The sequence below is a fragment of the Chiloscyllium plagiosum genome, chromosome 4 (assembly GCF_004010195.1).
Source record: "Chiloscyllium plagiosum isolate BGI_BamShark_2017 chromosome 4, ASM401019v2, whole genome shotgun sequence".
Lineage (NCBI taxonomy): Eukaryota > Metazoa > Chordata > Chondrichthyes > Orectolobiformes > Hemiscylliidae > Chiloscyllium > Chiloscyllium plagiosum.
The window spans coordinates 40,442,907-40,467,158 of NC_057713.1; the positions used below are offsets into that span (position 1 = coordinate 40,442,907).

At 39.7% G+C, this 24,252-nt stretch overlaps 1 protein-coding gene across 1 annotated transcript in view; it reads right to left on the reverse strand.

The window, feature by feature from the left end:
- si:dkey-22o22.2 (neural-cadherin) overlaps positions 1-24,252 on the reverse strand; it is a 246,362-nt gene that overhangs the window by 97,906 nt on the left and 124,204 nt on the right. The window contains exons 5-9 of the mRNA XM_043688104.1: positions 22,617-22,728; positions 13,033-13,282; positions 11,040-11,182; positions 9,244-9,416; positions 7,658-7,826 (exon numbers count right to left, since the gene is read on the reverse strand). Coding sequence (XP_043544039.1) covers positions 7,658-7,826; positions 9,244-9,416; positions 11,040-11,182; positions 13,033-13,282; positions 22,617-22,728 — 847 coding nt within the window. The remainder of the gene's footprint in view (positions 1-7,657; positions 7,827-9,243; positions 9,417-11,039; positions 11,183-13,032; positions 13,283-22,616; positions 22,729-24,252) is intronic.

Genomic DNA, 24,252 nt, shown 5'->3' on the forward strand with positions numbered 1-24,252 from the left:
CTAAAAACAAATATTTTAAAAATGAACAAGCAAGAAAGCATTTTGTAATTTCTTCTACTCTTTCAAATTAAATCTTTAACCTGTGAGTCCATGTTATTTGAACTCGAAGGACTGATTACTCTTCTGAATGACATTTCCTGAATATTGTATATTCTTGTCAGAAAGAATGTATTCAGATGAACAGAACTCCTGATTGAAAACAAATAGTGTAAGAACATAAAATGATGGCAGACTCTTACCGTCAGATTACCTTTTCAAAAGTGATGGATGAAAACGTTAGCTTGTGTATTTTTAATCAGACGTTTCTCTTCAAAAATCAAAGTGCTTTAACTCTTCCAAGTTGACTGTTTCCTCGGAACAAGGGCAGAATAATCTCTTGTTGAGACTAAGTATGGAAGTGGGCATAAATGTGGGAGGGAATTTTGTTCAGGACTGGACAAGTTTTCTTACACAATTGCACTCTTCTCAGATCATTCCAAAAGCGTGCACTGGTAAAAATGGAAAATTTTATGGACAGCAAGTTCTGAAGTCCATTGGAACCAACCAGGCTCCAACATCCTGGCACTCTCTTTAAAAAGCACATGGATAGCACTTCACTTCACAAGAGGCCATCCCAATTGATAAGGACATCAATGGACAGAGATAGCTGCAGAGGTCAGTGCCTTTTAGCCATTCAGAGAGCATGGCTCAGTGTCGCAAACACATCAATGATCTGTGGTGCTCTGCTAGACTGTGTACCACTGACTACTCAATAGTTCATGCTTCTATGAGTGTAAGTTAACATTGCAGTGCTACCATTGTAGAGGAGTGTTACACATGGTGTTGTGTGTTAGACTTCTTTATCAAATGCCCCATGTGCAATCAATGTCTGCTACATCATTACAACAGCTACATCACATCAATACTGCCTATCTTACATCTGCCAGGGTTCATACACATGTCATAAAAGAAGCTACAACACTCAGTATCTCATTCACTAACAGGTCACAGACCTTTTATCACAACAAGGATTACATTCACTTCTGATAGTTTTTCACCAAAGACTTGCATGGAATAAGGACACAATATCAAAAAAAAACATTGTCTTTGAGTTGAGACACCTTTGAGCTCTATGCACATGCCTAAACATAAAACTCAGACTATGTTTTCTGAAGAAGAGTTACTCATTAACTCTGCTTTTCTCCCCACGACCAGACCTGTTGAGTTTCTCCAGTACTTTCTGTGTTTGTTTCAAACTTTCAGCATCTGCATTTTAAAATTTTTATTTACCTTAATATTTTGCATTGGTTGAAGTTGGGATAACTGCTTGTCGCTCATGCTTCTGAAATATTTTCTCCCTATTTTCTTCAATACATTAGGGACATTTGCTTTGGGTAGTGAGAATGTGGAAGAACTCTGTAAATCTATCAAACATGAGAGCTGCTGATGCGGGTGAGCCATTGACTGGGGCCATAGCAGGTAGCTTGAACACTGCTGTCTGAAAATCTTGACAAGTCACTTTACATTCAACGATCATGAATTTTACAGGATGGACAGTGCACTCTGTGAGACCTTTCAACTGAGGATAGTGAGAACAACCCATTTCCTGCATATCTTGGAAGCATGCTTTGACCATTGTCAGACACAGTTTTTTGAGATAGAAAAACATATTGACTATTGACATGCTTCACATGACTTGATTAGTAATTAATGTTCCTATTTATGTTGGGTCAATATATGGATTAACATGCCAAGCTCTTGGTTTTTCCTGCACCAATGTGACCTACGTATATAGATGTATCCAAATATTAGGACAGATATTTCTTGATGTAGAGCTTGCAGAATTTTAATTCAGTCGCCCTTGAAGATTACTTTTTTGGAGAGCCCTATTTCATTTCTGAATAATCATTATGAGTTTACTTTCTGAAGTAATTATTAGGTGTATTCAGGTCACATGTCGATGAAGATCTTTTTGAGCTGTTACAAGATCACCATCTCATGGGATGTTTGCTGAGTCTGCTCTGATTGGCTGTGACCAGAATGTATCAGATTTATGTTAAGCCAATCCTCTAGGTCCGATTCAACAATATATTTGAATATATTTGTTGCTAGCTGGATTTGAAGTTGGTCAAGGGCATTGAATAGTCATTTGGGAAGTTGATTTGTACTGTGCTTCTAAATTGTATTCTTGGATCTTCAGATATCATATGTTATAGTTGTAAGGATGTGAACTTGTGAAAGTTTCTTAATGGATCATTTGTAATGGTTTGCTTGCCAAAAATTCCCATATGAAACTATTGAATCCTGAAAACAACAGCCGAGTCTCTCTTTTTGATGTTAGAGTAGTTAGCCTTAGCTATCATAAGGACCTTAGAACCAAATGCAATACGCTTATCTTTCTGTAATAAACGTGCTCTGAGGTCTTTTTTGATACATCTATTTTCAATTGACGACCTTGGAAGCATAATAATACTGAAGTACACACTTACTGGATGATAGTGCATTTTTGATGGTTTTGAAATATATGATGGTGATCTTCCTGCCAAATGTATCATGTAGAGACCATCATGAATGGGAGATAACTTGATTACAAAATTCAGAACATATGGGAATAAGAAATCTGAAATCAAAAAATCTGAAATACCCTTGTAAACCATCTTTGTCTTTTGGTATAGGCATCTTATACTTTGAGTTTCTCTCAGAGATTAGGCATTCTATATCTTTTAGCCTAATTTACTCTTATAGTATGTTGCTTTCATATATCATGAATTGTTGGACACTGTCTTGGTGAGTGAGACAGGCAGCACATCATGCAAGATCTGGATATTCTACTGAATCAGATGATGGCTAGAAAACTTGTTTCAGAGTCAAGTACTTGCAAGTATTACAGACTCGCTACAATTATTTTGAATTTCCATCCTTCTTCAATCAGTATATAAGTAGTATATTCTTTGAATTTGTCTAGAAGTGCTTTTCTGAAAGATTTAGTAGTTGTTGTTGCAGCTTTCAGGTAAATTATCTTTGTTGACATCACATTCCAAACTTTTATATGTTAACAACTGATGCCAAATTGATCAATTGGTTCACCTGATTGTTGGCGTATGACACTACGTCAAACCTTTGTCTCAAAAAATTGACTCAACCTGCATTTTGATCTTCTGAAATTGAAATAATATAATCAGGATCTTTGTAGTCATTGTCAGAAACACCAGAGGATTTTATTCTTTTTAACCCTTCAGTGCACAAAAGCAACCGCAAGTTTGACAACCTGATGCTCTTTTGTCAATTATCTACTGATTCAGGAAGTAAAGATTGATGTGTTCTTTTAATAACTTAAATTCCAACAGAATGACAATGGTGTGCCAATCTAAGCTTGGATGTCTGTTTGCCACCTTTCTTTTGCGGTACTATACTCTCCAAAGTGCCAGTGTCAGAATCTGTATGCAGTATTAAGTTTTTCTGTATTTTTTTTGTTATGGCTTTCTTCTCTTTTTGCATTATTATTGTTGTTATCTCTTTATATGTTTCAGGCATGTGCTGATTCATACCAAGAAAAGAAACAGTGATGATGTCAAGTATTTTTGTGCCATTTCAGGAAAAGAAAATGATGGAACGTGCTTATAGAGATTGGAGCCAGGTTGTTCTCATTGATTACGAGGTCATGTTTTAGTGAAGACTGATTTCTAAACTGCCTGATCCACAAGTCAATGTGTTTCACGTGTAACTTAGTTCTCAGGGAATTGTTGTGTCACTGGCTGGTTACAGCCTGTGTGTTACTCTTTTCTCCTTTACTTTGAGAAAAGGACATTGTTGATTTTGTGGCAGGGCTTAGCCCTTGCATTCTAGTTTTCTTTGTTCTAGATGTTTGGACTGAGCCCTTGTGAGAAAATACATCTTGCCAGATGAACTGATCCTGTAGGAAGGCCTAGCCCTGGGACTAGGCCTCTGTAAAGACTGAACACCTATGTGTGTGCTGGAAGGAGAGCAGTTGCTGCATCCTGGAGTTCGGGAGTAGACACTGCCTTCGGGAGTGGACCAAATCCCTTTATAATGGTGCTGTGTTCCAGTGAGTGGGCCTTGTTCTCTATGAATGGGCCAGGACTCTATGGAGACTGAACATCTGTGTGCTGTGGGGTGTACATTTGCTGCCTGCAGGAGTGGTCTTTGCCCTCAGTTGTGGACTCTTTTTAGCAACTGCCTCTTCAGTTTGGAGTGAACTCCATTTCTGACAATGCATTTTATATACTGGAGTGGACTCTGTTCCTGGGAATGGACTCTACATTTTGAAGACAACCGTTTATGGTAATGGACTGTGTGTACCAGAAAGGACTCTGTTTGTTGATAATCAACTCTGTCTTGTTGCTTATTGAGTTTATCACCTGCACTGTCTTGTGTGTCCCTGGGTCTGGCAGGCCTCACTGTGAGCTCGGAGGCTCATAGGTCGTCCTGAAAGCTGTTACCCTGAGAGCTGGAGGGCGGGTAGGCCGTCCTGTGAACCCGAAGGTGGGTAGGCTGCCCGAAAGCCGGTCTCCCCAAGAGCTGGAAGGTGGATAGGTCATTCTGAGTGCTGTCATCCTGAGAAGGGGTAATTGGGACAGGCTGTCCTAGAAATGGCTGTAAGGTGTGTCTGAGTGGCCGAGAGCCAAAAGGTGTGTAGGGGCAGGCTGAGATCCGGAAGACTTATGGGCTGCCCTGCACACTGTCATTCCAGGGAAGGGGATGGGCTGTCCTAGAGGTGGCTGGAAGGTTTGAAAGACGGTTAGGGAAGCCAGAAGGTGGGTAGGCTGTCCTGATTGCTGTCATCCTGGGGGGTTGGGGAAGGAGCACGAGCTGTCGTAGAGGTGGCCGGAAGCAGTGTTGGGGCGGACCGAGAGCTGGAAGAGGCATGGTGCGGACTGAGAACTGGAAGGGGCATGGGGTGGACCAAGAACTGGAAGGGGCATGGGGTGGACCAAGAGCCGGAAGGAAGGGGAATAGGAGCGGACCAAGAGCAAGAAGGGGCATGGGCTGACCGAGAGCCGGAAAGAGCATAGGGCAGGCTGTGTAAGAGTGGCCGAAAGATGGGAGGGGTCTGTATTTAATGCACTGTCTTTTATGTAATTGGACTGTCTTATATGTTCTTGTCATTGTTACTGTTTTGTAATGTTTGAAACTGGGATTTGAGGTTTATCCTCATTTCCCTGAAAACTGGTTGAACGGTGGGGTTTGGGTCCTGGCTTTGCTGCTCCTCTCCCTTGTAAAATTGTTTCTTTGTATACAGCTGCTAATGTTAACTGTTTTGTATACTGTATTGTTTAATAAAATAAAAATAAACAGGAAAAAGAAAAAAATATAACCAGGAAATTTACAATGCAAGATGAAAACCATTTGTCAAATGAAAAGCTAGAATTGACATTTGTGGCACGCACTTAGAAATAATTAATTGAAAGAATGGACCAGTTTATGATTTAGTGCATCAGGAAGATATAACCAGGAGATTAGACTCTCCTCAGTTCAGGCAACTGACTCGGAACTGGCTGGTCACAGCCAGTGTACTGTGCACAAGGGTGACTTGGTGACAGGGATACCGGCTTCTGTGCAGTTATTTCAATGCGTGTGTCTGGACACAGGTAAGGTGCCTTTTGTGTTTTAATTTTTCTTTTGTCGTTTTAAGTTGCATTTTGCTGTAGAATCAGTTTCTTAGATTGGAGCTGTTCTTTCAGCACTTTTTAACTGTCATTTTCTATTGGACCACCAATGGCCTCTCTTTTCTTTTAAAGATAGTGTGTGTAGACCATAGACACTGGAACAGATATAGGAACAGTGGTAGGCCATTCAGCCCACTGAGTCTGTTCTGCAATTCATTGAGACCATGGCTGATCTGATAATTGTCAACTCCACCTTTATTTCTTTTCCCAAGACCCTTGGTTCCCTTCTAAACATTTTGAGCCCGCATAGAAATTCAGCTTGAGTATCAGGCCTCGACAGTGCTGTTGTTCTGTGTGATCATGTTGAAGTAATGGTTAGTTTTCATTGTGATGGCATTTTGGTATAAAACAGACAATACTTACAAAGGTTAACCAGTGGATGTACCTGTACTTGAACTGAACAGGCATTAGGATAACAGTTAAGCTTACCTGGCCAATCTTTAAGTTGCTCTAAAATAAAGCAGCACGGTGACACAGTGTTAGCACTGCTGCCTCACAGGGACCCGGGTTCAATTCCTACCTCAGGCAACTGTCTGTCTGGAGTTTGAATATTTTCCCTGTGGGTTTCCTCCGGATGCTCCGGTTTCCTCCCACAATCCAAAAGATGCGCAGGTTAGGTGAAATGGCCATACTAAATTGCCCGTAGTGTTAGGTGCATTAGTTAGGGAAATGGGTCTGGGTGGGTTGCTCTTCGGAGGGTAGGTGTGGAGTTGTTGGGCCAAAGGCCGTATTTCCACTCTGTAGGGAATCTATCTAAATGATATCAATTAAGTGTGATCAGAAGTGCAGATGCAAAGATCCTACTTCTAAATGTGCAGGATAAACTATATCCTTCTGTAAGATCAGCATGTTTTCTTTATGGGTTCTGAAGAAGAGTCACTGGACCCGAAATATTGAACCTGCTTCCTCGCCAGATGCTGGGAGACCTGCTGAGTTTTTTCAGCAATTTGTGTTTTTGTTTCTCATTTCCAGTATCAGTAGCTCTTTAGTTTTATATTTTATTCACATGATTCTGTGACTTAAATAAGTTGCTGACTATAAAATAGTCCATACAAAGTCTCACGCTCTAAGACAAATACAAGACTTCTTTCTTTTTATAAAAGCAGTGATTTATCCCATTAAAACATCTGCATTTGCTGAACTACCCCATTGAATAACCAGAAATATTTTTCCAATGCTGTTCTAACAAATCAAATGGAAAATCTTTAATCCATGAGTCACTGGGATATTTTATTCAGCCAGAATATACATTTTACAAAGGAAATTCTCAAAATTCATGAATGACCTACCCAGGTAGAGTTCAGCAGCATTATTTTTGATAATACACAAATGTTTAAACAAATGAGCAAAAATTTGACTACAATTTTCTGTTACATTAATCATGATTTCAAGAAATTCTCATTTGGATTGGATAATTTGTTTTTAAATAAGATGAGCTCTTTTATTTCAGAGTATGCTGCCAATGACTAGATGGCTGTCAAAGTTGGCTGATACATTCATAGATTGATAGAAGTAGATCTGTGGCACATGACATGAAGCAGAGTCCAGGAAGGACCCACATTTAAGGTGGGTGAAGGAAAGAGTTAATTTCTGTGGACATGATCCATCTGTTATTGGAAGGATGAGACTTTAACAACACATCAGCAAATGAGTAAAATTCCTGGAATGAAAATTAAAGATATTGGCAATCTTTAGTTTTGGAATCTGGCTGGGAATCTTTTCCTCTTTTTCGTTCGATAGGAATTAGGCACAACCCTACACATGGTTTGATATTTGGCTCCTTGAGCCTCACAGCAAATTAATCCCCAAAGATTCACCTCCCATCCCAAACAGCCCACCCTGTCCTCTGATCATTTGAGTAACATAATCTTTATTCCTGGCAGTTACCACATTTCTGCACATGCTCAGTCACTGCTCTACCCAGAGGTGGCATTAGCAATAAGTGCAACCTTTGCGTTTTAATTGCAAAAGTTACTGAGCAGCATACTCACCAGTGTCTGGATTTATGTGAAAACCTGGAATAACTCCTTCACGAATCATGAGTCCATACTTCACCTGTCCATTTACACCAAGATCAGCATCATAGGCCCTGACCTGTAGTACAAATGTTCCAGGAGGCTGGTTTTCCAAGACACAGGCATCTTCACTGTATTTTAGACACTGAAATAAAATCAGAAATATAGTTGACTGTCCATCCAGTTATTTCCTAAACTCAACAAAGCTATCGTACAAAACCTCATAATTCTCATGTGACTGAGTAAAAATGAAATGACAGATTAAGCAATTAAAGCTGTGCTATGAGTAAAATTATGGGGTCAGTTTAAGGAACCAGTTTGCTTAATTTGATTTTCTTAAGTTAAGTAGTACTTTACTAATTCCACTGAACTATCCTTCATTTTAAAAAAAAGTTTCATTTACTTTCAAGTGATTTATTCATCTTCCTCTAGATCTGTCAAAGTGACAAATAATGGCAAATTGTAATGAGCATAACAGATATCTCAATTAGATTAGGCTGTAATAGGTGGGAATGTGCTTTGAAAATCAGGTAAATAACAGATGAGCATTCTGTAAGGCTTATTGATGTCTTATTAAAACTCTTGCTTTTGTACTCATTTCCATAGCTACCTTGGTGACTTTAAAAAATAAAGAACTATGGATGCTGGAAATCAGAAATAAAAACAGAAACTGCTGGAAAAACTCAGAACTGAGGAAGGGTCACTAGACCCGAAATGTTAATTATGCTTTCTTTCCACAATTGCTGTCAGATCAGCTGAGTTTCTCTAGCAATTTCTATTATTGTCCCTTTTGGCTTGTTTAGTATCACATTTTTTGACTAAAATTATTCATGTGTATTTAATATTGAACATTGCTGTTCTTATCACAGTGTAGCTATCAAGTGATTTTGTGAATTTAATTTATGATCTGTCTGTCCACCTCAGTTGGTAATATGAAAACTTACCTCTTGCAGTTTTAAATATGATTATTCTTAAACTTAAGTAAAAATATTCTTTGATTTTACTAAACCATGCCAATGAGGTCCTTGCCTGTTGGTCCTAGCACACTTGCTGCCTAGATCATGCCTGCTCTTTTGACATAGACAAGGTGGTTACCCCCACATGATCAATTCTTGTCAGGTACTGGAGGCTAGAATTGAGTCTGTATACCACCTCCCAAATAAGGATAAATAATCAAGTTATGTAGAAGAGTTTTTTTTCCCAGAAATATTCTTATTCATTTTTGAATTGTGATGAGTAATGTTCCATAAGAGAAGAGAACAGGCAGTAGATCAGGTCCCTAAAAGCTGTTCTGTAAGCACCTGACTCTGCTAATTAGAGCAGGGTGACCACACTCTCTGATTTCCAAGCCTTGTTGTAAAGAAGACTCTTTTATACTTACATACAGAAATATTAGATGTATTCAAAATCACTCCCATTCTGCAGAATACTTGGCCCAGAATTAATACACCATGTGAGATTTGTATTTATTGCTGAGAAACAATTTTTTTTTGCACCTCCCCTCCCCCAGTCCCTATACCAGTTAATTTAAATTGTTTCTAGATTTTGGAGGGAGCACATACCTCTGAAAACACAGGCTTATTGTTATTCACATCATTGATCCCCACAATGACTTGAGCAATGCTGCTGAGGGGTGTGGACCCTCCTGAGGTATTGTCATCTGTTGCTGTAATATTCAGCACATACTGAGGTCCTTGAAGCTTTGGCAGTGGACTTCTACGAAGTTTGATAATACCTGTCATTGAACAGAATACTATTGCAATTAATGACATTTCCCTGAATGCTTATGAGGTAAAATCATGTGATATTGTCCTGAGCCACAGGGACAATATTTAACGTAACACAGATGGTAAGGGATTGAAGTGCCAGTTTTCAACTTGAGAAACCCTAAAGAGCAGGTCTGTTTCAGCTCCTGCTGAACTTAATAGTAGCAGTTCCTCATTTCCAGAGAGTTCAGAGGTCTGAGTTGGTCAAAACTGGAGGCTGGTCAAAGTGTGTCAGAGACCAGAGTTGGGTGCAATGAGAAGAGGTGGGGTGAGTACAGAATGGAAAGGTCTGAAGGTGGGGAAAGAACTTGTTTGGTAACTGCAGGGGCAGGGGAGGGAAGGAGGAATCAGAAGCCACCCAGTTGGTGGGGGGGGGGGGGGGGAGGGGAATGTTTGTTGCAGAGACGAGGTGAAAACTGGCTCAGCAAAAGGGTATGACTTGTGACAGCAGAATTCTTTGGGATAGTAGATTGGAAGGGTCTGGTGGGTTGATAAGGGGAGTTGGAGGGGAAGATCAGAGGCTAGAGATGGGAATGCAGCAGAGGGAGGGATGAGAGACATTTGTGGGCTATGATAGCATGGGTGTTAAGAGATTCATGTAAGATCATGGAACACTGGCTTGCTCTTGAGGTGTGGATTAGACCCAGAAATGGAGATTCTGATCATGGGACAGGGGTAACTATAGAGGGTGTGGGGAATCAGGTTAGCTTGGCTGGCATTCTTAGGGGAACTGCTTCCCCAGGTTCATTAGTAGTACTGGCAAAATGCCAGCATACATCCAGCATATACACAACATCTCTTCCAGCTTCCAGAACACATAACTGTTTAGCATCAAATTTAAAACTATGGTAAATTTGAAGCCTGTAGCTTCATTTTTAAATTGATCTTTTTTAAATCATTCACAGGATGAGGGCATCACTGGACAGGCCAACATTTATTGCTCATCCTGGAGGGAAGTTAAGAGTCAACCACATTGCTTTGGGTCTGGAGCCACATGTAGGCCAGAGCAGATAAGGATGTCAGTTTCCTTTGCTGAAGGACATTTGCAAACCAGATGGGTTTTTCTGACAATCAACAATGGATTCATGGTGATCATTAGATTCTTAGTTCCAAATGTTTTATTCAATTCAAATTCCACCATCTGATGTGTTGGGATTCAAACCTGGGTCTCCAGAACATTACCTCAGTCTCTGGATTAACAGAGCAGCAGTAATACCAGTAGGCCATTGCCTTCCCAGGCCATCCTGACCCAAGTCTTAACATTTTTGAAGAGGTTATAAATCAACTGGAGTCGACCAAGTAAAAGATGTCAGTGTGTACTGATGTTTAGTTTTTCAATGTATCAATCCTGAGATTGGGTGGAAACTTGTTCAGGCACTGGGGGGTCTCTCACATGCTGGTTGGAGAGCTTGGAAGCTATCTCTATTTGGGAAGGCCACTGAACTACAAGGCAATGAGTGGCAAGGGTACTTCTTTGACCACTTTCCTTATATGGGTCACTGTTGGACTTTCTTTAGAAGGCCTCTGTGACACACCTCGAAGATGTTGTTGCAGTTTGAGAAAACCTGGCCAAATATATTTGTACAGTTTACCTTTCTGATTGTCGAGATCAAAATTGTTGTCTTCGTTGCCACCTGAGATTGTATAGATAACACTGTCACCATCAGGATCCTTTGCATGAACTGTAGCAACCAGGCTGTTAGGTCCAGCATCCTCCGAAAGAAATGTCTTGTATCTGTATGTAAATAATAATAGAAGTTCATTCATGCTGAACAACGTTTGAAATAAATTAACTGCAGAAAAATGACAGGCCCAAAAATTCCAAAAACTCAGTGAGTGAAGGGAAAAAGAATAGCTTTAATGACTTCAAGACATTCTAAAGCATTTCACCTTGGAAGTGTAGCCACTACTGGAATGTCATAGAACTCCTACGGTGTGGAAACAGGCCATGTGGCCCAGTGAGTCCACACTGACCCTCTAAAGAGCGACCCACCCCCTTACCTTATCCTAGTAATTGTCACGGCTAATTCACCTGGTGCACATCCATGGACACTATGGGCAATTTAGCATGGCCAATCCATCTAACCTATGTATCTTTGGACTGTGGGAGGAGACCAAAGCACCCAGAGGAAACCCACACAGACATTTGGAGAATGTATGCAAACTCCACACAGTCCCCTGAGGTTGGAATTGAACCTGGGTTCCTGGCACTGAGTCAGAGCACTAACCACTGAGTCAGTGTGCCACCCCATGAGTGTTATTTTTCTAAGTTAGCACCTGAATTCAGATCCTGAGAATATGAGCCTGCATTATCACTTCAGTGATGTTACCACTATCCCTCTTCCCCTATAAATGAGACATGATGGCCAATTTGCATGCAGAAAGTTCTCTCAAACAACAAGATGATAAACAAATTTTTTAGCAATGTTGGCTCAAGACAATTATTGGCTGGGACATCAGAGAACTTGCCTGCTCTTCTATAAAACAGTACTACAGAAACCTTTCCATTCACTTGAGGGTAAACACAGCATTCATTTAATATTCTCATCTGAAAGGCAGCCCCTCAGGCAATGCTGCACTTCCCCAGAACTATGCTAAAATACCTGATGAGATTTTGTACATAGGGTTCTAGGGAGGGACTTAAACCCACAATCTTCTAACTCAAAGAGGAAAGCTAGAGCACACTGAAGAAGTATAGAAGTTGTTCCATCTCCTATTACAAATGCACCAGCAAATATTTCTTCACTTAAACCAAACAAACTGTGTGGTTTACTTTGAAGTATAGGCCCAAATGTTTGACTGCATGTGCAAATATGTTTCCAGCAAGTGAAATTCAGTCCATATTCTGCGATAAGAATATAAAGAAATGGGGAAAGCATTGAGTTAACATAGTAACATAGTAACTTTTCTTTCAACCCTATAACTTATGACCTGCACTTGATTATATTAACAAAGGTCACTTTTTGAGAAACATCTGCTTCTGATATTATCAGTTAAGAAAAGGGGGGGAACTGCTTGAATTATTTAAAGGGGAAAAAGAAGCATCACGGACATGCTTTATGTAGAAAGCAATTCTCTAAGTACTGTTTTAAAAAAATTGAACAAATTTTCAGGAAATGCCATAAATTTTGTTATTGATGCTTCATTCCAGAGAGATTCAGAGCACTTTAAAGAAGTATAATATCAGAAGACTGTGCCCCACCTGAATATTTTTCCAGGAATGAGTGTTTTGGAACTGAAGGCTGTTTCAGAGCAAACTCAACTGGAAAAAGTCAGTTCTTTCAGTACCTTGTAACACCAAGTCTGTGGTTTTTTTTCCCCTAAATTGACTCCAGTTCAGAATGCAGATTATTTTGAAGCTCTGAACTTCTATAAAGCCCAAATGCATTTTTTTTTTGTAAGTACAAACCAATAGTATGTTTCCAAGATGCAAAAACACTACTGTTTTTGTTTGAACAAAATAATTAAAATTAAGAGTATCCATCAGATATATTTTGGACCACAGGTATTTTCCCCCTTTCCGACTCACTTAACTTTTTTCTTTTCCTTACAGTAATAACATTACATGGAGAGACATTCACATACATGCTCTGTGAAAATACAGGGGCTTCATCATTGATGTTAGTCATCCTGATTCTCACTGATGCAGTTCCAGTTCGAGCGGGATTGCCTTTGTCTACAGCTGCAACAACAAATTCATACATGTGGTTTGGTCGCTCATAGTCCAACTGTTGCTTTGGGCTGATGAGTCCCTGAGGGGTAATGGTAAACTCTGCATCCTGGGAGAAGTAGGAAATCTCTGCATTGAGCCCAGTGTCACAATCCTGTGCCAGAACTGTGTAAGAATAAAGCAGAGTGCTTCAATTACTAAGGCAAGGAGAACAGTCACTTAAATACAATCAATTAGCAATAAATGAGAGTTAAAGCATACAATATTGAAAACTCCAGAAACTTGAAAAAATATAGCTAAACACATTTTGCAAATAGATGGTATGCAAGAACAACTGCAGCTGTCATTTTTATATAAGTCTGCTATGGTGCAAGATAAAGTTAGGAGTTTCACAAAAAGGGTAAGAAAATTTGGGAAGCCAAGCAGGAATTGGAAAGTAGTTAAGGAAGATGACAAGGAGTGAGTATTTAACAGGCTGTTTTGAGATGGAGAAAAGTAAGCAAGCTGAAAAAGATTTCAGAAGATAACTCTAGAAAGCATTATCCTGACAACCCTTTGAATGTCTAGTTTATCCGATTAGTGAATGAGTGAGAATGGATAATTCGTGGACAGAGGTTTAAATCTGAAATTCTACATTTAGATATAATTTCCCTAAAGTTTTCCTGATCTCATACTCTTATTTAAGCAGAAGATAATTTTCCCTTGAAGAAGTACCTTTAAAAAGTACTTGGATGAACACTAACATTCAAGGCTATGGGCCCAGTGTGGGAGAAGTTGGATGCCTGCATATAGCAGTGTATGTTTGGTGGTACAGGCTCAAATGGCCAAAGTGCCTCTTCTGTACCATGTGTTTCTGAGAAATGACAAAAACATCTGAAATAAAATAAACCCTATTTGTTATACTGTCATTTTTATGATAGTGTATACTGTTGGTTATCAAAAAATATTGAAGAACATTCTATAGTGCAAGTCTTTCTGTGAATGAGTTTTTATAGATCCAAAACATCTTTACTACCACCTTGAAAATCCCAACACTTAACGGCAGTTAGAAATTATGCACATAGAAACCTCAAACATGACAGGATTCTATGATCTATGTTCTATGATCTTTGAAAAAAAGTCCTTCAACCTGTTTGTTACCAATTCTGTGACTTCTTTAGTTTTTTGAATATTACAAAAATATTTATGTCTTATGTAATTGTGCCATTGGGAATTGAATCAAGATTGCCCAAGTACATTTGATTTGAGTCCCTTATAATGAGTAGAAAAGGGAGAATGTTCATTCCTTCACTTATTTCCTTTAATTGTTCAGGTTGCTTCAGCACAAGTCTTTGGGATTGTTGTAGGCAAATAGTTTGTTAGCTCATCTTTTGCCATTAAAATAAATCAAACCTACAATTGTTAATGCTCTGGCAAGGAGGAGTTGCCAAAAACGTGACTGGTAAATTTCAAGAACATTGCGACCTAAATAGGAGTAGTGGACAATAAGGTCTATTCAACCCATTCCATCATTCAATATTATCATGACTGACTAAAAATTTGCCTATGCATCCTTAAATATATAGAAGCATTGACAACCTAGGATACAGAATTTCAAATATTCATAGTCCTTTGAATGAAAAATCTCTCTTTGTTCTACTCTTAAATGATAGACCCCTTAACCTGACAGTCTCTCCAGCCAAGGGAAATGTTCTGTGTTTACCCTCTTAAGCCCCCTTCAAAACCTTGTATGCTTAAATGTGATCATTTCTCATTCTTTTGAACTCAGACTCAATTTACTCAGCCCTTCATCATATGGCATCCCTGGAACTTTTCTAGGGAAACTAATGATCCTTTACTCTATCATTTCCATTACAACTATATTCTTCCCCAGATATGGGGACCAAACTGCAAACTTTCCAAATGTGGTCTTACTAAAGTACTGTACAATTTTAGCAATTCACCTTTGCTCAATTTTCTCCAATCTCTTGCAATAAAGACCAACATGCTTTCTGCTTCAATTGTTTTCTATACCTGTTTTCCTTGCACAAACGCATCCACATCTCTTTGAACACAAACTTACACATTTCACACCTTTTTAGATTGTCTCCTTTTCCATTCTGACTACCAAAGTGTGGAAAGGCCAGTGTTGGACTGGGGTGGACAAAGTCAGAAGTCACACGACACCAGGTTATAGTCATAGAGTCATAGAGATGCACAGCATAGAAACAGACTCTTCAGTCCAACTCATCCATGCTGACCAGATATCCTAACCCAATCAAGTCCCACCTGCCAGCACTCAGCCCATATCCCTCCAAACCCTTTCTATTCATATACCCCTCCAGATGCCTTTTAAATGTTGCAATTGTACCAGCCTCCACCACTTCCTCTGGCAGCTCATTCCATACACGTACCACCCTCTGCATGAAAAAGTTGCCCCTTAGGTGTCTTTTGTATCCTTCCCCTCTCACCCTAAAGCTTTGCCCTCAAGTTCTGGACTCCCCTAACCCAGGGAAAATACCTTGTCTATTTATCCTAGCCATGCCCCTCATGATTTTGTAAACGCCTATAAAGTCACCCCATAGCCTTTAGTTCAACAGGTTTATTTGAAATCACAAGTTTTTGGAAAGCTGCTCCTTCATCAAAGTGAATAAATATCACACTTCCCACATTATACTTGATTGACCATCTTGTTGAGCATTCCCATAAGCTTTCTATATCTATTTGCTGTCTCTTTATGTCATCAAAATAAATTTAATTCTCTCTAGCTTTGTAAATTCAGCAAATTCATTACTCTTTGTCAAAATTATTAATACAGATTGTAAATAGGAGGCCCCAGCAATAAACCTTGTTGTACTCCACCAGTTACAGCCTTTCAACTTGAAAATGTGCTGTTTATCCCTATTCATTACTTTCTGTCCTTCAATCAATTCTCCATCCATGCTGATAAATTACCTCCAATTCCTTTCGCCCTTATCCTTGCATTTTAATCCTTTGTGTGACACTTTACTGAATGCTTTCTGGAAATCCAAGTAGATGATGTTCTTTTATCTTCCCCAGTAGTCAGACCCTCAAACTCAAGTTTACTGATCACAAGTTTCCTTTTATAAAACCATGTTGACTTTGTCTGATCATCCAATTTTTTGAGTGCATTGTTGAGGCATCCTTAATAATAGATGTCAGCACTTTCTGAATGATTTCTGCGAGGTTAGTTGTCCTGTGTACTCTCTTTCTCCTTTTCTTGAATAGTACTTCACATTTGTTAACTTCTAATCCATTGTGACCATTCTGTAATCTAGGGAGTTTTGGAAAAGTGAAACCACTGCATCAAGTATTCTTTGAACCATTGTAAGTGTAATCTTTTAAACTAATACTATCTTTAGTTTTAGTATGTCATGGACAGATCTTTCTTGCTTTTTTTTTGTATTTTTGTTTGGATATTTTTCAAATTATTTATTTAAATGTTTCCTACTGTTTATTTACCATCATATCTTTTAGCTTACTTACTCACTCAGCCTGAGTTAGCTCTTCCCTCATAACTGCCATTGTTTAAGAGTCTTGTTTGAGATTGTCAAATTCACTTTCAAACTTAATATGGAATTCAATTGTATTGTGATTATTCTTTTCCAGCAGATCTTTTATGATGAAATTAATAATTGACTGTTCCATGATACACAAACTAGTGCTTGTCCCAACATTTCAACTGTATTCATTCTTGTTCTGTCATATACACATACACCTTTGTGTATCACCAAGTTTATCATTGGTGTAAAAAGCCACAATTAATATTAATGTGAGTTATAGTAGACTTATTGTCCATAAAAAACATTTTTACTACAGACTTATGCATAAGTATAAAGGAGTCGAAGAGTGTGGTGCTGGAAAAGCACGGGCAGTCAGGCAGTACCTGAAGAGCAAGGGAATCGAAGTTTCAAGCATAAGCCCTTCATCAGGAATGAGGCTTGCGGACCAAGGGGGCTGAGAGATAAATGGGAAGGGATTGGTGTGGGGCTAGGGGGAAGGTAGCTGGGAATGCGATAGTTAAATGAAGGTGATGGGCAGAGCGGATAGGTGGCAGGGAAGATGGACAGGTAGGACAGTTCATGAGGGTGGTACCGAGTTGGAAGGTTCAATCTGGGATAAGGAAACTGGTGAAATCCATATTGATCCCTTGTGGTTGGAGGGGCACAAGGTAGAAGATGAGGTGTTCTTCCTCCAGGCGTCAGATGGTTAGGGTTTGGCGGTGGAGGAGGCCCAGGACTTGCATGTCCTTGGCGGAGTGGGAGGGGGAGTTGAAGTATTCGGTTACAGGGCAGTGGGGTTGTTTAGTGTGTGTGTTCCAAAGATGTTCTCTGAAATGTTCCACAAGTTGGCGTCCTGTCTCCCCAATGTACACGAGACCACATCGGAAGCAATGGACACAGTAAATGACATGTGTGGAAGTACAGTTAAATCTCTGTCAGATGTGGAAGGATCCTTTGGGGTCTTGGACGGAGGTGAAGGGTGAGATGTAGGCACAAGTTTTGCCCCTCTTGAGGTAGCAAGGGAAGGTGCTGGGTGTTGAAGGTGGGTTGGTGTTGGGGGGTGCATGAACCTAACAAGAGAGTCATGGAGGGAATGGTTTCTCTGGAACACAGATAGGGTTGGGAATGGAAATATATCCCTGCTGGTGGGGTCTGTTTGTAGGTGGTGGAAGCAACGGAGGATAATACGATGTATCCGGAGGCTGGTAGGGTGGAAGGGGAGGACCCGGTGGGAGGGGTTCTGTCCTTCTTGCAATTGGAGAGGTGGGGTTCAAGGGTGGAGGTGCAGGAAGTGGAGGAGATGCGCTGAAGGGCATCATTGACTACATGGGAGGTGAAATTGCGGTCTTTGAAGAAGGAAGCCATCTGGTGCGTTCTGTGGTGGAATTGGTCCTCCTGGGAACAGATGCGTCAGAGGTGGAAAAATTAGGAGTAAGAGAGAATATTTTTACAGGAGGCAGGGTGGGAGGAAGGGTAGTCCAAGTCGCTGTGGGAGTCGGTGGGTTTGTTGTAAATGTCTGTGTTGAGTTGGTCGCCAAAAATGGAGATGGAGAGGTCCAGGAGTTGGAAGGAAGTATCCGAGATGGTCCAGGCTAACTTGAGGTCAGTGTGGTAGGTGTTGTGAAGTTGGTGAACTGTTCAACCTCCTTATGGAAGCATGAGGTGGTGCCGATACAGTCATTGATGTAGCGGAGGCAAAGGTGGGAAATGGCGCCGGTGTAGCAGAAGATGGACTGTTCCATGTACCTTCCGGCACCCAGCACCGTCTCCTGCCACCGCAAAAAATGCAACTACTGCACCCACACTTCCCCACTCACCTCCGTCCAAGGCCACAAAGGATGCATCCACAGATATTTACCTATACTTCCACACACATCATTTACTGTGTCCGTTGCTCCTGATGTGGTCTCCTCTACATTGGGGAGACAGGACGCCAACTTGCAGAATGTTTCGGAGGACACCTCTGGGACATATGCACTAAACAACCCCACTCGATGGCTGAATACTTTAATTCCCCCTCCCACTCTGCCAAGGACATGCAAGTCTTGGGCCTCCTCCACCACCAAACCCTAAACATCCAACACATGGAGGAAGAATGCCTCATCTTCCACCTTGGGACCCTCCAACCACACAGGATCCATATGGATTTCACCAGTTTCCTCAATTCGCCTCCCCCATCTTATCCCAGATCCAACCTTCCAACTCGGCACAGCCCTCTTGAACTGTCCATCTTCCTTCCCACTTTTCCGCTCCACCCATCATCTTCAGCCCCCACCTTCAGTTATCTATCACATTCCCAACTACCTTGCCTCCAGCCCCAACCAGTCCCATATATCTGTCAGTCCCCTTGGTCTACAAGCCTCACTTCTGATGAAGGACTTATGCTTGAAACATTGATTCTCCTGCTCCTCGGATGCTGCCTGGCCTGCTGTGCTTTTCCAGCACCTCACTCTTCAACTCGAATCTCCAGCATCTGCAATCCTCACTTTCTCCTTAAGTTTAAATGAGCCAATTAATGTTTAGGTTTACTATAGCTTGACCCAGTATCTGCACCTAAATAGCTAATTTAAGCTAGAATGGTGGCAGTAATGTCTTATTTGGCTTCAGGATCTTATTTAAGGTCATGGATTATTTCTCCCACACTATAGGGAATGTAGCTCCATCAGTAACTCTGACATTTGTTTCATAACTTTGGTTGCCCTGGTTGTTTTATACAATCGAGCTGTCTTGCTAGGCTAATTCAAGTGTAATCCTCCTGCTCTGTCATGCTGCCCTGGTTCAGCACAAATTACCTCCAATTAAACATTAGGAAGATCATATCATTGAATTCAATCCCTGCCACAGATACTCTTCCATAATAACTAATGCCATCATTATCTCTGGCCGTTGTCTGAGGCTAAACTGGACTGTAGCAACCTTGACATTTTATTTGATCCTGAGATAAGCTTCTCACCTAATACAGGCTCCATCGTGAAGCCAGACTACTTCCATCTCGATATTGTCATCATTTTTGGCTCTTTGCACATGTGAATATTGGATAAGATCAAATGTTTACTATTTAGCTAGGCTAAATTTGCTGCTTTGATTATTGTAAGAGCGACCTCGGCAAAATATTAAAGCTACAGCTTTTGTTGCCTCTAGAATTTTAATACCAACAAGTACTCAGCTCTTAAACTGGAAGAAAATAAAATAATATATTTTAATTTGAAGAAGTCCACTCCTCCTCAGTCATTTAGGCATCATTATATTTGCCTGCGATTTCTTTCAAAACTTGGAACATCAATAGGTATTAATTCAGTACAATCTCTACCAGGCTAACATCCTAAAAAATCATAATGGAGTATTGTGAAACTTCAGACTTTCAATCCAATGGAATTCACTACAAATTTGGTAGGAATACACACCAATATCAGCATGGTGCTGGCACCAAACGTACTGTTTAACAGCAGAATTTAATAGACATTAAATTGGAACCTGATATGCCTTCAGTCGAGCTGGCAAGCTGTTTGGAAGCTTCAAAGTACAAGGAAATACTGCGACAAACATAGGACATCAGCTCATTAAACAAAGTTAGTTGGTGTGTATAACACTGTCAAATCTTCTCACTATTTCTCTCCTGCAGAGGTGGTTTACTTAGAACAATCTCACATTTCTGTCATGACATGAGTAATCTTTCATTAAATATTCCTTTTAAAGTATCAAGGAGGTTTAATTAAATGCACTTTGCTGGCTCTCCTTCTTTTAAAGCTCAAATCTCATTTATTTATAAATGAGTGAAGCATAACCAATGGAGTCACTGTTGACATTTCCACATCAAAAGTAACCTGAAAATAATCAAAGGAGAAACTGCCGTCAATACAAGCATTGCCAGGTTTTCCCCATTATTAAGAAGCCTCACTTCATTTTGCCTTTGACAAGATGGCAGCAATAAAAAGATAATGTTTTGCCCTTTGTTGATGGAATTGAGCGCCTTAATCTTACACACAAATAACGTTCAGCCCTAGCAGATGTGTCAACATTGAAAACAGCAAAATCAACAAGGATGCTGGAGATGGAGGTCGAAGTAATGAGCTTGGATGAGATTTCAACAGCAGTCTCATTCCACATGCAACTCCAACGTTCCTCTAATGAAAACACTGTTCCAGGCTCCACTCAGTTCCGGTTGGGACTGGATCCAGCATATGCCATAATATTTTAAACACACCCTGGGTATATTTGTTTTTTCTTCACTACTACTTCAAATTTAGTCTAATCAAGCAGGCATTTTTATCCAGAGGGGAAAGATTAGACTAAATCTGAATCTTAGTTTTAATTTTTGTTGCCTTAACTCTAGTAAATCTTATAAATTATTTAATTAAGATAAAATTATTTATACAATACTGAGTCAATTTAATATTGACCTATTTTGACACTTTCCCTTGTGTATTTGAAGTGTCTGAATTTCATTAATGACTTTGTTTGAAGTCACCATTCACAATACAATACCAATGCTATAGTTTAATCTTGTGAATGAGCTGTTTTCTCCCAGTTGTGATTATTTTCAACATTGCTGCAAAAAAAATCTCAACTTGGAAGGTTTTGCAATTCATACATATTGGAAACTGCTAAGGTTTGTCTCAATGCCAAATTTTGTTTATGCATCATAGACACAATGTGTTCTGGGAAATTGGATGTGTGTAACTGAAGAACTAGCACTGGGGCAATCCTCATGGTGACTATGAAGCCAGTGTGTAATTCACCCAATGTCTTTAATAGAATCATTGAATCCTTACAGTGTGGATGCAGACCATTCAACCCATCAAGTCAACACTGACCCTCTGAACAGCATCTCACCCAGACCCATCCCCCTCCCCTGTAAACCTGCATTTTCCATAGTTAATCTACCTAGCATGCATATCCCTGGAAACTTTGGGCAATTTAGCATGGCCAATCCACCTAACCTACATGTCTTTGGACTGTGGGAGGAAACTCGAGCAAACCCGTGCAGACTTCACACAAACAATCACCCAATGGTGGGATTGAATCCAGGTCCCTGGCACTGAGGCACCAAGCCACCCATCTTTGATGGCTTAATTATTGTGCACAAAGGCATGCATGCAATGTTTTACATTTGATGAATCTGAAATTCTTGGTTGACTGGAGCCCTCCCAATGCTATGGGGTTTCCATGTGTTGTAGCAACAGAAGTCACAGATTAATTCAGCCCATCATATACTGATTATCAGTTAATTCAATTTCCTTGCCCTATCACAATAGGTTTATTTTCCTCAAGTACCCATCTAATTTCCTTGTGAAATTATGTGTCTCTACTTTTACCATTCTCTTAGATAGCAACTTTAAGGTCTTTATCTGCATGAAATTAAGTTCTTCTTCACACCCCCTTGCATTTCTAATCCAAGGCCTTACATCTATGTTTTGTTTTCCTAGTACTATCTGTTAATATGTATAGCTTTTCTTTGTTTAACATATTTAAACCTGACACAATTTTATGCCCTATGGCAAATCTCCTCTTAATTTCTTTTTCCCAATGGAGAACAATATTAGCTTCTTCAACTGAACACTGTAGTGAAAATCCCTCACCCCCTAGCACAATTCTGATAAATCCCCTCCTTACCCTCTCAAAGACACTCACATCCTTCCTAAAGTGCAGTGAGCAGAACTGGGCAAAATACTCCAAGTTGTGGCTGAACCAAAACCTTCTAACTATATCAAGGAAATATAATTACAGCCATAACTGACTTTAACCGTTGCCAAACTGACAATAGTTTCAGCATATTGAATGTCACAGTCACAAATAATGGATAGGAGCTGCAGTTTACGTAGTGCACTCAAATCCTGCAGGGTATTTGACTCATCAATATTCTAAATCAGATGCAACAATGTGCAAAGATGCCAAGCTGATACCAAAGTGCATAAAACTTTAAGTATTCCATGCTAGGAATCAATATGTGCAGGAATAATCTGGCTTTTCTTTTAAAAGTGAAGCAGATGTACAACCTTGCAACAAAGAAGTGCCAATGGGAATGTTTTCAGGGACGTTGTCACGGCTGTAGATAGATTGCAGGAACTCAGGTGTACAGTCGTTTTCATCAGTGATATGAATTACTACCTGCAAAATAATTGGCAGAAAAGTAGGAATCAGAATTCCGTAGGATCAAAGTAGAATAGACTTTAGTTAATCTGAAACAATGACCTTGTACAATTGCTGTGGACGCATCACATTCAACAACAAAATAATAATGAAGATCAAAAGGCAATGCTCTCTCTCTCTCCAGATTTTCAATTCAAATACAACAAGGTGAATGAGAATTATAATAGAAATGCTGACAAATTAGCATATTAGATTTATATTAATGATAAAGAACCATGCCCTGAATATTAGAATGTTATAACACCTCAGTTTGTGATAACAATATACTGTGGACCTTTTCAGGTACTGTGTATAATTTGATACATATGAAAATGAATTGAAACCGGAATCTATAATGATATTATTATATGTGATTCAGATGAACACTGTATTAATGGTAACACATGATGAATGGTCTGGAATTCCCACTGGCAATTGCTATTCGCAGTTAGCACACCTTAGGAAAAAGTAAGAATTTTTTACCTCCAAGGGCTGTTTCCCAACAGAATTTCCAGGTGGTGGATAATGAATAGATTAGTGTAGCTAATCATTTTATACAGCTGTACATGTATTGAATGCAAGTGAAGTATCCTAAATTTAAAAACTCATTTGTCCATTTTAGGTAATGTTGCATCCATTTTCTTGATCAAAATGTATGCATTAATAACCAGTTCAGTAAGGCAGAGGGCCATATCCAATCTGAATGACTATTTGAGCCATGAGTTGCCCTCATTGTTGCCTAAAATGAATACAATCCTGAATTTATTTCAAATCAGGATTACTATAAATTTTGCTCAAGTGTTGATTGCACTTCACAAGTTCCAACTTATATTTCAAGATTTTGGGCAGCTTAACCAGCTGCATGTAAGATAGGCACTGGAAATCATGTTAAATAAAGACCCCCAGAAAGGCATTCAAAATGTCACTTCTTTTGGTGCCAAAAAGAGAGGAATCTTCCTGGGTCCACAAAATAACTGCAGCCACTGAAGTCTCATATTCACATAATTCCACCCTGTATCACATCTCACCTCCCCAATCTACCCAGGATTGGCACAAGTGGAAATTATTAAGACCCTGCGAGCTGAGTTGTGTGAATTATTATGACAAGAGTCTGTGACAAATTTTGGGGAGTTCATGACAAATTTAGGAGAGTTCTTAGTGTCTCTGTTATGATGCACTCTATCAAAATTGTGGATTTTAACAAGTACAGAAGGCATCGTGTATCACATCTTGGTGAAAGTAGATCTCTATGTCAATGGATGTTTTGTTCTTGAATGTTCATGCTACTGAGGTAGGACACTGGGCATTATTTATGACGCCAATTTTTAATAAAGCTAATTATGCCATCTTATCATTTCTTATCTGTGGATAGGAACGGGTGAGGGAATTGTACATAAAAAGAGGGTGATAAAAGTAAGACTAGGGGGGAAAAAGTGGGAATTATACATAGCTCTTTGAAAGAGCTGGTGCACGTATGCGATGCTGAACATCTGGACTGAAAGA